We start from the raw sequence: 13,317 nt of genomic DNA on the forward strand, positions 1-13,317 counted from the left end.
ATTCATTTAAATGCCAGATTGTAGTAAAAAACTAAATAATCAGCATTACAAATTGTAATGCATATATGATTTGTATCTAAATTTGGCTGACACTATAACATAACTATAAATTCAGATTAATTTTTAGAGCATGTGATTTTGAAGATCCAAGCTAGTATTATAGTAGTAACTTGGTAGTATACATGCCACCCAAATTATTTTGGGCTGCCGTAATTATAAGTAAAATCCCAAATTCAATTATGACATCCCAAATTATTTTGGCACTTTACATAGTAAATTATATATAAATTGAATGAATTACGACATCCCAAATTATAATTATGGCATCCCAAAATAATTTGGGCAGCATGTATATTTGGTAGTACTTGGAATTCCTTTGAAATTGTTATAGAATTGGCAGAGAACTGGAATATTTCTATTAATCTGCTAATTTCAGTACCAACTTGGATGTTACTTTCTCATAACTTTTGAATAATTTTTGAATAACTTTTGAGAATTTGGTTTAGTGATCAGTTAATTAGTGAATCAGAAATACGATAAGTATTATTATGGTCAGTCTTTTTGATTGATAGAAAATATACTCTTTTGCAATCTAACTATTGCTTATTAGTTATTAGATATAAGTATGCTGATTTTGTATTCTAATATTTAAAATATTATTGTATTTTTAATATGTTTTTAGATATATTAGAATGCAAAATAGAATGTAAAATAAGACAGATTTTTATATGCATCATTTGCAATTTTATTTTAATAAAAAATTAAAAAATTTACTCAATCACTTTTTAGGGCAAAATTTATTATATGAGAAAGTGTTCTTTTTTTATTTTGACGTATTTTTGTATTATTTATTTTAGTTGTTTTAGGACCTAGATAATCTAGTAAAAATAAAATTTTATAAAAAAAAATTTTTTTTTCTTTATGTGTAAATAAAAAAATAAAAAAAAAGTATAGAAATTTAATTTTTTTAGGTTACCTAAATCACTTTAGTTATCTAGAATAGACCATTCAATAAAACATTTAAATGATCTAGTAAAATTAATTTGCTATTTTACTTTTACCTAAAAATTTCTAAGTTACTTAAGACAGATTTTTTTTAAGGTAAATTTTTTTAAGACATTCAACTTCTTTCTATAATAGTATATTTTTAAATGATATTTATCTAAATGTAAATTATACATTTCATACATTAATGTGATAAATTTTCCATATTACTTGCAAAGGCTTTACTAATGTTTTTTTTAATAGATTTTACATCCTTTTTGCTATTACAAACCCTTTTATACATATTCCTTTTGTTGGAAAGATATTGGAAAATAAATTTGTTTTTTATTAAGTATTTTTTAAATTTTATAATTATTTTTTTTATTTAACTAAAACTTTTTTTTAGGATAATATACTTTAAGTATAGCTAGAATTATTTTTTGAAAAAAATAACCTAATCTAAGTTTTCAAACTTTTTAATATGTCTCCTGTCATTTTTTACTCAGAGACTGAAAAGATAATATGATAAACTAGATGATCAGATATGAAGGTGAAAATTATTTAATAGGTATTTAAAACTGTAATAAATATGTTATAAAAAATAATAAAAAGTTAACTTCAACTTTTAACAATGAAATAGCAAACTATCGAATGTAAAAAAAGTTAAAGAATACATTAATCAAAATTTTCATTATCATTAATGGCTAGAAAGCAGTTATTATGATTACTGGCATCAAAGTATTTTTTGTCTAAAATAAAAAACATACTTCCCATTGGAAAAGATAAGGAGAAAGGTATTGTAAACATGAGTTTATTCTGAAAGGAATTTATAAAGACATACCTTATTTGTGATTATCATGCAGAAAAAAAGCTATATCTCTGTATTATCACATCCAATAAAGACCAAAAGTTTATTGCTCTCAATATCATCTTAAACTACAATTCAAAGGTTGATCCTGAATGTAAAATAGAGATAGCTTTAGACGATACAGGTATAAAGTTATGAGAAAATATAGGGTACTACTTTTCAGGTAGGTTTATAAGCAATTATAAATATAATTACAGTGCACCTTATTATACAAGATTCTCATCACTGCCAACATACATTTTATGTCTATATTGATAACTTTCACTGTCCTCATATACTATATAAATTATTCTTTAAAATTTTAAAAAATTTCGGTTAAGTTATTTTTAAAATTAATATAATAAAATCCAATATTTTAATAAATAAACCAAAAGAAATATTAATTTTAAAAATAAAAGTATGTAGTTTAAAATTTTTGAAAATACTTTTAAAATAAGCTTTTTTTTTGAAAATTTATATAATTGATAACTTATATATTATAGATTATATAAGGTAGTGTTGTCATGGAACACGGACACGGACATTGGACAGTCCCGGACCGGATAGTTCATGTCCGGGACATTTTGTCAGCCGTTTTTCTTGTTAATTCCAGCCAAAATATTTGTCAACAGCTTGTCTGTGTCCGCAGAGTCCGCGGACTATGGACGCGGACATAGATTTTTTGGACATCCGTATCCACAAAAAATCGCCGGTATCTAAAAAAATCCATAAAAATTTTCAACTAAAAATGAAATAACAAATTTATTGTATAAGTAAAGGTTAATCAATGGGGTGTATTGTTATATTTTTAAATAATGCTATCCTTTAAGCATTGACCATTGAATCATAGACTTACAAAAAGGGAGTCATTATTTTCATAAAAATAGTAACACAAGCTTTGGTATACAGGCACAATTACTGTTTTTTAACGAAGAAAGTTTACCAAGGTTACGTACAAGCTCAATATTTCAACAGGTATTCTTGTTAGTGGTTAGTTGACTACCTCCATCTAACCTTTGACATAATTCATCACTACAATTATTCGATGATATACTACAGATGACTTTGGATTTTTCAATCTTTATTATATAAACAAATCATAATTTACTTTGATAATTTCTTTGAGACATAGCTCTTTTAATATTATTATGTTGATATAAAATTCGGTAAAATGATAGTAGCTTTAACTTATAGTTATTTATTACACGCTGAAAAAATTGCCTTTATTTCTTTTTGTAAATTGGTTATATTAAAACATCCGGAATTCCGGATGTCAATGAGGGATTATTTTTCAAAAATTTTTTTTTTATATATCCCAACCTCATTTGGATAATATTATAAATTAACACCCTTAATTATACATTGATCATCGACATACACAGCATGTATTTTGATTTTGAAGTGCCTTAGCTGATAGGAATATATTCTTGAAGTTCTTCAATTGTATTTTGGTTGACTAGATTTTCTCATTGTTTTACCGTGAAAATATGAATTTGCTTCTGTAGCTGAAGTTTCTACATGAAAATTCTCCTTGTTCGTAACAATAGCCGAGGAGTTTGAACATTCATTACCTATGAACTCTCGTCTTTAATATAGTTCAAAAAAGAAATATTATTTTAAGTATTATATTTGAATAAAATAGATTTATAAAGGGGGGATAAGAAAAATATACGTTTTCTGACAGACGCATAGGCATTAGTTGGTTTTCAGTTTCCGACGGGGCATTTCCACCTACCAGTTTCGTAAGAAGTTCCTGTTAGTATTTCGTTACAGTGATTCTGCTATCACCGAATTTCGTATTTGAATCAGTGCCGATCATACCGGATCAGCAGTTAATAATTTACGTACAGTGTTCCGATTAGAAAAAATTTTCCTATCTATTATGAATATCTTTTATATCTTTTCTTTTTTATCCCACTTTTCGTTCTTTCTTTTATAGGCTTTTAAATGCTAATAACAATCCAAGTTTTCTAACCACAACTGATAGACAAAAAGAAATAACTAAGGTTATGGCTTTCAAATTCAATTGGCCTGATTTTACTACTGAATTCGTTGAGCAAGCAAAGCAACTACTAACGACAGCACTTAATAAGAGTAATAAACCAGCCAATATAGTAGATCATATTGTAGTGAAAGATTTAAACATGGGCACAAAGGTTAGGGCATGTTTTTTCAAAATAATATTTTAATATGTGATGGCATAAATTATTTACGAGAAATTTTATGTAGCCTCCTGAGTTGGAAATAATGGAAATTGGAGAATTGGCAGTTGATAAATTCAGAGGAATATTCAAACTGATATATAGCGGAGATGCCCATTTAACTTTGCAAACTAAAGTACAGGTATAAATAACATCATTTATTAATATTAAATATAAATATAATAATTTACTTGATCATTTATATTTTATTTAAGGCAAATCCAATGAACAGTAATAAATCAGATGTAAGCATGTATACTCGGAGAGGAATTCTTGCAGCTGATCAACCTCTTGTTGTACCTATGCTACTTCGATTAAGTAATTTAAAATTACGTGGGATTATCGTATTAGTAGTCAGCAAGCAAAAAGGGATTACACTTGTATTTAAAAATGATCCATTAGAAAAAGTAGATATTTCATCTACCTTTGATAGTATTTCTAGCATACAACGATTTTTGCAAACAGAGATTGAGAAAAGATTGAGGATAATGTTCCAGGAAGATTTACCTTCAATTGTTCATCAATTATCATTACGAAAATGGCTTAATTGTAATAAACAAAAAGAAGAAACAACATTTAAACAAGAACTATTAGAAAAAGATCACAACTATGACCATAGTCCTCTCCATAATTTACCTGAAAATACTCCTTATGATACAATGTCTATGCCAGACCTTCGTTATCATACACCATTATCAACCCCAAGTTCGGAATTCTCAAGCATCTCTCCCGAATCTTCATTTTATGCGGAGGATGGTTATTCTAATATGGGAGATCTTGACTCTCTGGATGGTTACCCAGGATGTTCTACATATTCAAATTTCGGTGATTTATTTGACCGTCAAAAGGAAGAAGGCTTAAAAGCAATATCTCAACCGAACAAAGATCATTATTCAGATGTAAATCGTCCTCGAGTTTTTCATCGTCAACGATTTCTCGTATCTCCTAAACCTCAGAGAAGAGGTTCTTTACCAACTTGGTTACCTTCTGTACAAGAGCAACAGTACGATGTTAGAAAACCATTAAGACGACATATACATAGTGAAGTAAAACACCCGTTATCACCAATAATAACGGATCATTTTACTGAAACGGTCTCTCCGGCGTCAAGCTCGAATATTAATAAAGTGACAATGGCAAATCTTCAACGCCATAATCAATATCAAACTGCTGAAAGAACTCAATCTCTAGGGCATCAGAATTCTTTATTTTCATCTAATACATCAGATGACGTAACTTATAACGTTTCTTTAAGTGATTCTCATCAGCATATCAATCACAAAAGCGTTTCAGCTTCTACATTCTCATCGAATGAGCATGATGTTTTTTTACGTCAGCAAGAGATTGTTCTTCAGCCATCTGAAACATCAGTTGCTGCAAAACTTGCCACTTTGATGAATTCTAATCATACTATTTCTCCTTACACCCGTACTTTACAACATCTTACCTTTCGGTCTTTTCCACACCCAGCCAACAAAACATTAACTAACAAACGGAAATTACCTGGTAAAGTTGTAGTTAAGAGAAATGTTTTGAGCTTTCCTAGTCTGACGACTGGGTTCGAACATTGTAATAATAATGTTCATGATTCAAATAATAATAAAGATTAATAGACCAAAAAAAAAATTTTAAAGGGATACAACCGATGAGATTGAATAAAAATAACGATTTGCGAGGAAGATGTTAATTTATTTAATATAATAAAAAAAGTGATGTGAGATTAACACAATTAACACATATTTCATCAATTAGAATTAGTGTATTCTAAATCTTTATCCTACATTTTAAAACAAACTAATCTACGACAATTCAGTATACATACATATAACTCTTTGGTTAATGAATTTGTCAATGATTGCTACATTTGACAAAACATCTATTTTAGGTAATAATATAAGGTAAATATTTCTTTACAAAAAAAAATAAAATAAAGAAGCCTGAATCTTTATAAAAGAACGGTCGCGACTGAATCAAAGATAAAAATATTTCTAAATTGAGAATTCTCAATCAGAATAAATCTTCATATATAAAGAACCCCATGTCGGTATAAACCCAAGCTTAACCTCTAAATCATGTTAATGATACTAATAAAAAAAGGGGAGAAATTATTATACAAAGAAATAGTAAAAGTGTAATAAAAAAAAAACCAAAAATAAATAAATCACCAATTTATTGGTTATGTTCAGGTTGATTTTGTTAGATGTTAATTGTTTTTCTTTTTTTTTCTCGCACTAGTCAGAAGATAAGGTCGAGTTCTCCGTCAGATGACTTATTATATAAAGAAATGTGAAATAAGAATGTGCAATCACATGATCAAAAGTAATCAAATTTATCGTTTACATGATTACTTACCGAATCATCCACATGATCGGGTCTGTTAATTGTAAAAGTACGAATTGAATAATAATCAAATTTAAAAATTTAAATATTTGTAAATAAAGAAAGACGCAATTCAACTTACGCATCGCCTAATGTTGCCTGCAACGACTTGACTCGATCTTTTAATTCATTTTTTTGCATTAGGAGCTGTTGTATATATTCCACAGCTGAATAGTATATATATAAAAAAATCATATATTAGAGATAAAAGTATCAAAAAGAATCTGCAATATCCACAAATGTTAATCCTTTTGATATTACTACTATTCTATGAATATTTAAAATAAAATAAATTACATTTTTGAAGAATCAATGCCTCGCTTCGATGACATTGACTAAGTGTTGGTACAATTTCAACTAATTGGTCAAAACCCAAACGAATGTTCTGTCGTCTTTTCTGTTCAGATGCGATATGATTTGCTTTTTTTTCTGCCTCAGTTAATAGTTCGTGATGTCCTTTTTTCCCTCTTCCTCCACGATTCGGTGCCGGTGTTGGAGGTTGAGTATTATTTGATTCTGATGTGGATGCTAATTTTGGCGATGCTGGTGTTGCTTCTGTTGTCGATGATGATCCAGTATTTAATCCAGACGGAGAAGAAGAAAGTGTAGGAATTACTGTAGATGTCGTTGAATTACTTCCTTCATCTGATTTGGATTCATTTAATGATGTATTTACGTCATTTGAATTTTTAATAGACTTTCGCCGAGAAGGAGTACGTTTTAAAGCTTGTTTTGCTACTAAATTTGATCTTGGCGGTGATTGCGATCTTTGTCTTCTATTATTAACTGTCGTTGGTTCAGTCTTTATATACAATGCTGAAGGATGGTTATTTGCGATGGATTTGACTTTTCCAGTACTATGAATATTTAATCCATTATTTAGCGATATTTGATGATTTAAAGGATATTGCGGTTGTACATAATTATTATGAGCATGCGAAGATGTTTGATGAAAATTAGCTGTCTGAATATAGCCATGGTTTGCCGGTATGGTAATGGAGGCGGAACCGATAGGTTGATATATATATCCACCAGTTCCAGCGTACCCAGCATTAGCATCAAAGTTAGAACCAAATCCTGCTTGAAATCCTCTTACTGAAGTTTGAGCGTCTATGACGGTTTTCAATAACGAATTTTATAAAGGAATTGCATTAATTTTTTGCAAATTTCAAATATAAGTGATTTATACTAATTTTCAACATACCGTGAAATGAAAGACTCGCTTGACTGTGATGTGTGATATCCATCATATGATTTGGTGGTTCTTCGGTTGCGATTGTATTAAAAAATTCAGTAATAAATTTTTGATCTTGTTCAGTTAGAAGACCATCGTGTTGCATTTGTTCTGGGTATCTGAGCATACTTTCCGGGTTGGCCTGGAAGGACATTGCGTGCACACGAGTAAAAACTGACAAAGTTCAATTTCAGCAAAAGGTTAATTAAAATTTTATGTCAGGAAGTTACCAATGTCCAATTGTTGTATAATTACAAGGTAAATGTAATTGATTTATTTGGTTTCGTAGACAATTATCGATTATTGATGTGAGGTGGGTTGATCTACTCCTAAATTAAGCTCTTCCTTCTTATGAATCTCACGCCTTTGTACTACCAATGACAAGAAAAGTTGCTGTCATGCGTAAGTCCACGTACCAGGTAACGGGAGTATAAGCAATGTCACACCAATCAAAAAAGAGTATATATGATTAACATTTACCAGATCAAATCTTTGCTTTCTTTCATAGCTAGTACACATGTCTTGTGCACAATCAATTTCGCCAGAAGTGCAGAAGTATTTAGATCAAGTTGTTTCCAAACTTCCAGAAAGTAATTGGTCTTTTATGCAAGGGTTTTTTCTAGGCCAATTAACGGTTGTGATTTTGGTACTCGCTTTTATCAAATATATGTTATTAGAAGATGTTAAAAAAACCAATCTCAAGGTTGTTATTTAATATCATTAAATTTTATGTTTTTGAAAACTGATTAAGTGAAAATGTAATCAGAATGAAAATAAAAGAGTAATGTTTTTTAGCGTCCTCTTCCTATCTCTACGCCTCTGAATACGAAAACAGCTTCATCTTCCCCAGCATCAATTATTTTATCTAAAACACTATATGATCCAGCCTCACCTGAATCGACAGCTTGGCTAAATGTCTTATTTGCACAGACTATATATCAATATAGAAATGATGCTAAAACAGATAATCGTTTAGTGCACATAGTTGATAAAATATTGAATAGTGGAGTTAGGCCTAATTTCGTGGTGAGTCATTAAAAAAAGGGAAAAAATAGCGGATAAGATTTTAAATATATTACAAATAGGGACCCATAGAGGTTACGCGACTTGATATTGGAGAGGAATTTCCTATATTTAAAAATGCACGAATAAGACCAGCTGATGCTCTTGGAAAAATGGTATTTAATCAAATGTGATAAAATTATATAGTTATTGTGTGTAATTGGGAAATTAATTAATTAAAAAATTATCTTATAATAAGAGAGTTGAAGTTGATTGTGATTATAGCGATCATATCACTCTTGGCATCGATACTCAAATACTTCTAAACTGGCCTAAACCAAAAATAGCCGTATTACCAATTTCATTAGTTATATCCGTGATCAAATTTTCTGCTACGGTAAGGCAATTGAAAATAAATTTGACATAATTTGGGATACTACATTTGTAAATTTAATATATTCAACTTATACTATACCAGAACATTGACAATGCCGCAACTAAATAATTTTAGATAACTTTGGAGATAGTGACTTCTCCGGAATCCTCATATATTTTAGTCTCGGTGTTACCAGACTTTATTCTCGAATTTAATGTCCAATCTTTAATAGGCTCACGATCCAAACTTGAGGATGTTCCTAAAATTACTCATATCATCATATCTAAATTACGAAATGCGTTCTGCGAGAATTTTGTGTATCCTAATTTTAAAAAAATTAAGATGCCTGATTTATGGAGTCCAAATAAAAATCCCGAAAGCTCAGATGAAAATAATTTACAACAAAATTCTTATGGAGAAGAAATCAACGATACAACTAAAACCCCATCAACATTGACTGAAGGGTTAAGACAACGCAAGAATGTTATTAAAGATTATCCGCTAGTACAAGATGCAGTGTTTCTTGCACACGATGTACAAAACACAACGCAGGCTCAGGTGTCTTCTTTTAATTAATGTTGAAAAACTAGGCTACTATTTATTTAAAAGTAATAAATTTTAGTTTATAATTGTTTATTATTACTATTATTGCTATTATTTTTTTTAAACATCTCTTGTATAGGTCACACTTGATATTTACTTATAACTTTCAAAATTTCGTCTATTTTTTTAAAATTTTTAATCCTCAGTTATTATTAATACAATAGAAGTTTAACTTTAGTTTATGAGATTTGGTTCGATAAGAAAATTTGCATTAAAGTAACATTTAAAAGGATTTTTTACTTAACATATATTAAAAATGTCTGGATTTTAAGTGTATTTTCAAAAGAGCTGTGTTTATTAAAACAAAAATATATCTCTGAAAAATTGCATACTGATAATATACAAATATACTGAATTTTAAGGATATTTAAAAGTTTATTAAAGTATTATTTATGGTAGTATTCATATCCAGAAAAGATTTATATAAAACCAAATGTGCAAAGGTTTATTTATATACCAATATTGCTGTTTTGGAAAAAAAGCATTAGTATATCAAATTATCAGTTTATAAAAAAAAATTTATATGATAATATAATATTATTATAAATAACATAATTAATATCAGTATAAAATATTTTAACATATATAAACATGCAATTTTATTTTACATTTATAAAATTCAAAAAATTTATTAACAAAATTGTATTAATTATATCAATTATATATTATATTAGGGATTAGAAGTAAAATTGTATCATCAATTATATTATACATGCTGTCCAAATTATTTTGGAATGCTATAATTATAATTTGGAATGCTGCAATTATATGTAATTTATTATGTAAAGTGCCAAAATAATTTGGAATGCCATAATTGAATTTAGAATTACAGCAGTTCAAAATAATTTGGGTAACATGTAAAAATTATATAATAATATCAGAAATTAACTATCTAATTTAGGTTACTTTAAATAATTTTTGTAATGTATTTAATTCACTTTAATTCGTGATTTGCATAACAATCAGAGAAAATTTACGAAATTACTATTCAATTTAGGGGAAAAAATAAAAAAGTTATTTGCGATTATATTATTTTACAGTGATTTAATTTTGATGAACATTTTTTTGTCGTGTAGCTCTCTACACCTTCTAAGGTTGCAGGCTAAACTGGTTTTTGAATTTGGCAAAACGTCTAAACCTCAGTTTTGTCAATTTTTTTATAAGAGTTTATTATAGTTTTGTCATTTCATATGATTTTTATAGTCAAGTTTCACCAAATTTTTATTAATATTTTAATATAGTTTTGTCAAGTTTTGCGTTTATTATGGAGTTTCGCCCGCAACCTTAACGCCTTCTATAAAATAAAAAAAGATCATTGAAATTGGACCAATAGAATGTGAGATAATTGCAAAATCAATTTTTTCTGGAATCTGATATGCTCTGGGAAAAATTGATTTTGTGATTATCTCACATTCTATTGTTCCAATTTTGATGATCTTTTTTTTATTTTATAGAAGATGTAAAGAATTACACGACATAAAACTTTTATCGAGATTGAATTACTGAATCACGAGATAATCGCAAAAAACGTTTTTATTTTCTTCCTAAATTTGAATAGTAATTTTCTCTGATTGTTACGTGAATCACAAATTAATTAATAGAATTATTTAATGAAGATCATCCAAATTATTTAAGACCTAAATTTTTGAAATTACTTTTTTTGTTTAACCCAATACATTTGGAAGTTTATTAAATAAAGTATTAAAGGCTTAAAGCTAAATTAATTTATTTAATTATATAAGTAAAATAAAAAAACCCTCTAATATTATTAATAATCAAACTACTTGTTATACATAAAAGCATGAATTTTTGCTCAGAAGGTAGGGTTCATTTAAAATAACCCATTCTTAACTATAATGCCCTCTTTTTTTATAAAGCAACCATTATGACCAAAAAAGAAAAAAAATATTTAAGTTCCAGTAAAGCAAATGAGAAAAGTAATATTTCTTTAGATCACTTCTTTCACAAACTTCTAAAGAAAATAGGAATTAGGCAACCAAGTTATAGAATCTGATTAATATATAATTAAACTAAGACCAATCAGCTGTAAATCTTATATATACAAATAAACTTCAAGATCATACATCAGGAAATTTGTTTAGGCGTAATTTAATGTAATATTTCAAAGGTGGTGTAAAATTTCGAAATATTACACTAAAAACATAATATTACAAAAGTTTATGCTCTTAAATTTGAATAATTATAGTAATTTAAGAATATCTCGCTATCTACTGATCCAATCAAGACGATCTATAGCTCATTGGAATCAGCTCATCAAGACGGATCGAATGGTAGTAAAATCGCATTTCTACAGTTGATAGAACGCTCTATAGTATGCAGTAAAGTTTTAAATTAATAGAAAGTCATCTATCAAACGTAAAGATACGATTTTACTACCATTCGATCCGTCTTGATGAGCTGATTCCAATGAGCTATAGATCGTCTTGATTGGATCAGTAGATAGTGAGATATTCTTAAATTACTATAATTATTCAAATTTAAGAGTATAAACTTTTGTAATATTATGTTTTTAGTGTAATATTTCGAAATTTTACACCACCTTCAAAATATTACACTAAATTACGCCTAAACAAATTTCCTGATGTAATTGTAGAAGATCCTATGAGAATCGTACATTGAAATAAATTTTGTTATTTATTATCAGATGTCTAGATATATAATCAAAATAACTGGATACTAGTAGCTTTCTTAAAATACAAATAATATCCCAGGGTGTTTAGACCTGGTATTACAAAACTATATAAATTTTATATATGGGTGTTTGGACCCAGTGTTACAGAATAATAAAATTTTATACATGGGGTGTTTAGACCTAGTGTAACAGAATAATAAAAATTAATCTTTATTTGTAGTACATTGTTTACAATTACAATTGTTTTTGCTTTTACTCTTTGATTTTTCGTTAAATTTTACATTCTGTAATAATGTCTTATAACAACTGCATTAAAAACACTATGGATGTTTTTGCATATGAACAAAATGCTACTTCAACGCATCATGTGATACACATCAGTTTTATATTCATTCTTCATTGAATTTTCGTTATCTAACTAAGTAATAAGTGGTTTTATTTCTTTTTTAATAGTCTATTGATTCATACCTGTCAACATTTGATAACACTTTACAAGATAAAGTTCTAGATACAAATGAACAATATACAAATCTCACATCATATGTACAATACACTACTCCAACACACTTCGCGTCATATATTGCTCCAGATGAACAGTATGCTGATGATGTTCTAACATACCTAACATCATACACTCCAGATAAATATGCTGCTACTCTGGCACACTTCATATCAAATATTAATGATACTGCTTTGACACAAGTCACATCATTTGTTACTCCAGATGCTGATGATACAGTCAACTCTCTTTATAGTCACACATTTGGGACAGTCCATATTTGGTGATTATAAAGAGATGTGACTATATAAAAAATTCCTTATATTTGTATATCATAATTCCGGCCAAAAATTAATATAATTTTAGCCAGAATTATACTTAAAACTTTATTGTATCATAACTTCGCCAATATTAATCGTAGAGAGATGATCGTACCGCCATTCGATTCGTCTTGATGAGACGGTTCTAATGGTATAAAATACGTCGAAATCCAATCACTAGATTAATAATTTCCAAAATTAAAAATATATTAATGGTTT

At 28.2% G+C, this 13,317-nt stretch overlaps 4 protein-coding genes across 4 annotated transcripts; 3 read left to right on the plus strand and 1 right to left on the minus strand.

The window, feature by feature from the left end:
* Positions 1-3,840: 3,840 nt before the first annotated feature.
* On the plus strand, positions 3,841-5,642 carry OCT59_022361 (uncharacterized protein; the record flags this gene model as incomplete). Its single annotated transcript, XM_025308623.2, has 4 exons — positions 3,841-3,987; positions 4,061-4,174; positions 4,248-5,538; positions 5,638-5,642. The coding sequence occupies 4 exons, from the start codon at positions 3,841-3,843 to the stop codon at positions 5,640-5,642; spliced, it is 1,557 nt and encodes a 518-aa protein (XP_025165337.2).
* A 53-nt stretch (positions 5,643-5,695) lies between these two features.
* On the minus strand, positions 5,696-8,151 carry OCT59_022362 (uncharacterized protein; the record flags this gene model as incomplete). Its single annotated transcript, XM_025328729.2, has 8 exons — positions 5,696-6,116; positions 6,198-6,300; positions 6,385-6,406; positions 6,494-6,578; positions 6,709-7,521; positions 7,616-7,819; positions 7,901-7,974; positions 8,126-8,151. The coding sequence occupies 7 exons, from the start codon at positions 8,149-8,151 to the stop codon at positions 6,268-6,270; spliced, it is 1,257 nt and encodes a 418-aa protein (XP_025165336.2). The 3' UTR covers positions 5,696-6,116; positions 6,198-6,267.
* Positions 8,152-8,312: 161 nt separating this feature from the next.
* Positions 8,313-9,729, plus strand: OCT59_022363 (uncharacterized protein; the record flags this gene model as incomplete). The annotated part of the gene is made up of 7 exons (XM_025328728.2): positions 8,313-8,348; positions 8,441-8,671; positions 8,731-8,823; positions 8,907-9,044; positions 9,159-9,527; positions 9,614-9,631; positions 9,706-9,729. 7 exons carry the CDS (start codon positions 8,313-8,315, stop codon positions 9,727-9,729), a joined length of 909 nt encoding a protein of 302 aa, XP_025165335.2.
* A 2,872-nt stretch (positions 9,730-12,601) lies between these two features.
* Positions 12,602-13,065, plus strand: OCT59_022364 (uncharacterized protein; the record flags this gene model as incomplete). The annotated part of the gene is made up of 2 exons (XM_025328727.2): positions 12,602-12,646; positions 12,733-13,065. 2 exons carry the CDS (start codon positions 12,602-12,604, stop codon positions 13,063-13,065), a joined length of 378 nt encoding a protein of 125 aa, XP_025165334.2.
* Positions 13,066-13,317: the final 252 nt, after the last annotated feature.

This window comes from Rhizophagus irregularis, chromosome 31 (assembly GCF_026210795.1).
Source record: "Rhizophagus irregularis chromosome 31, complete sequence".
In the NCBI taxonomy this organism is placed as follows: Eukaryota; Fungi; Glomeromycota; class Glomeromycetes; order Glomerales; family Glomeraceae; genus Rhizophagus; species Rhizophagus irregularis.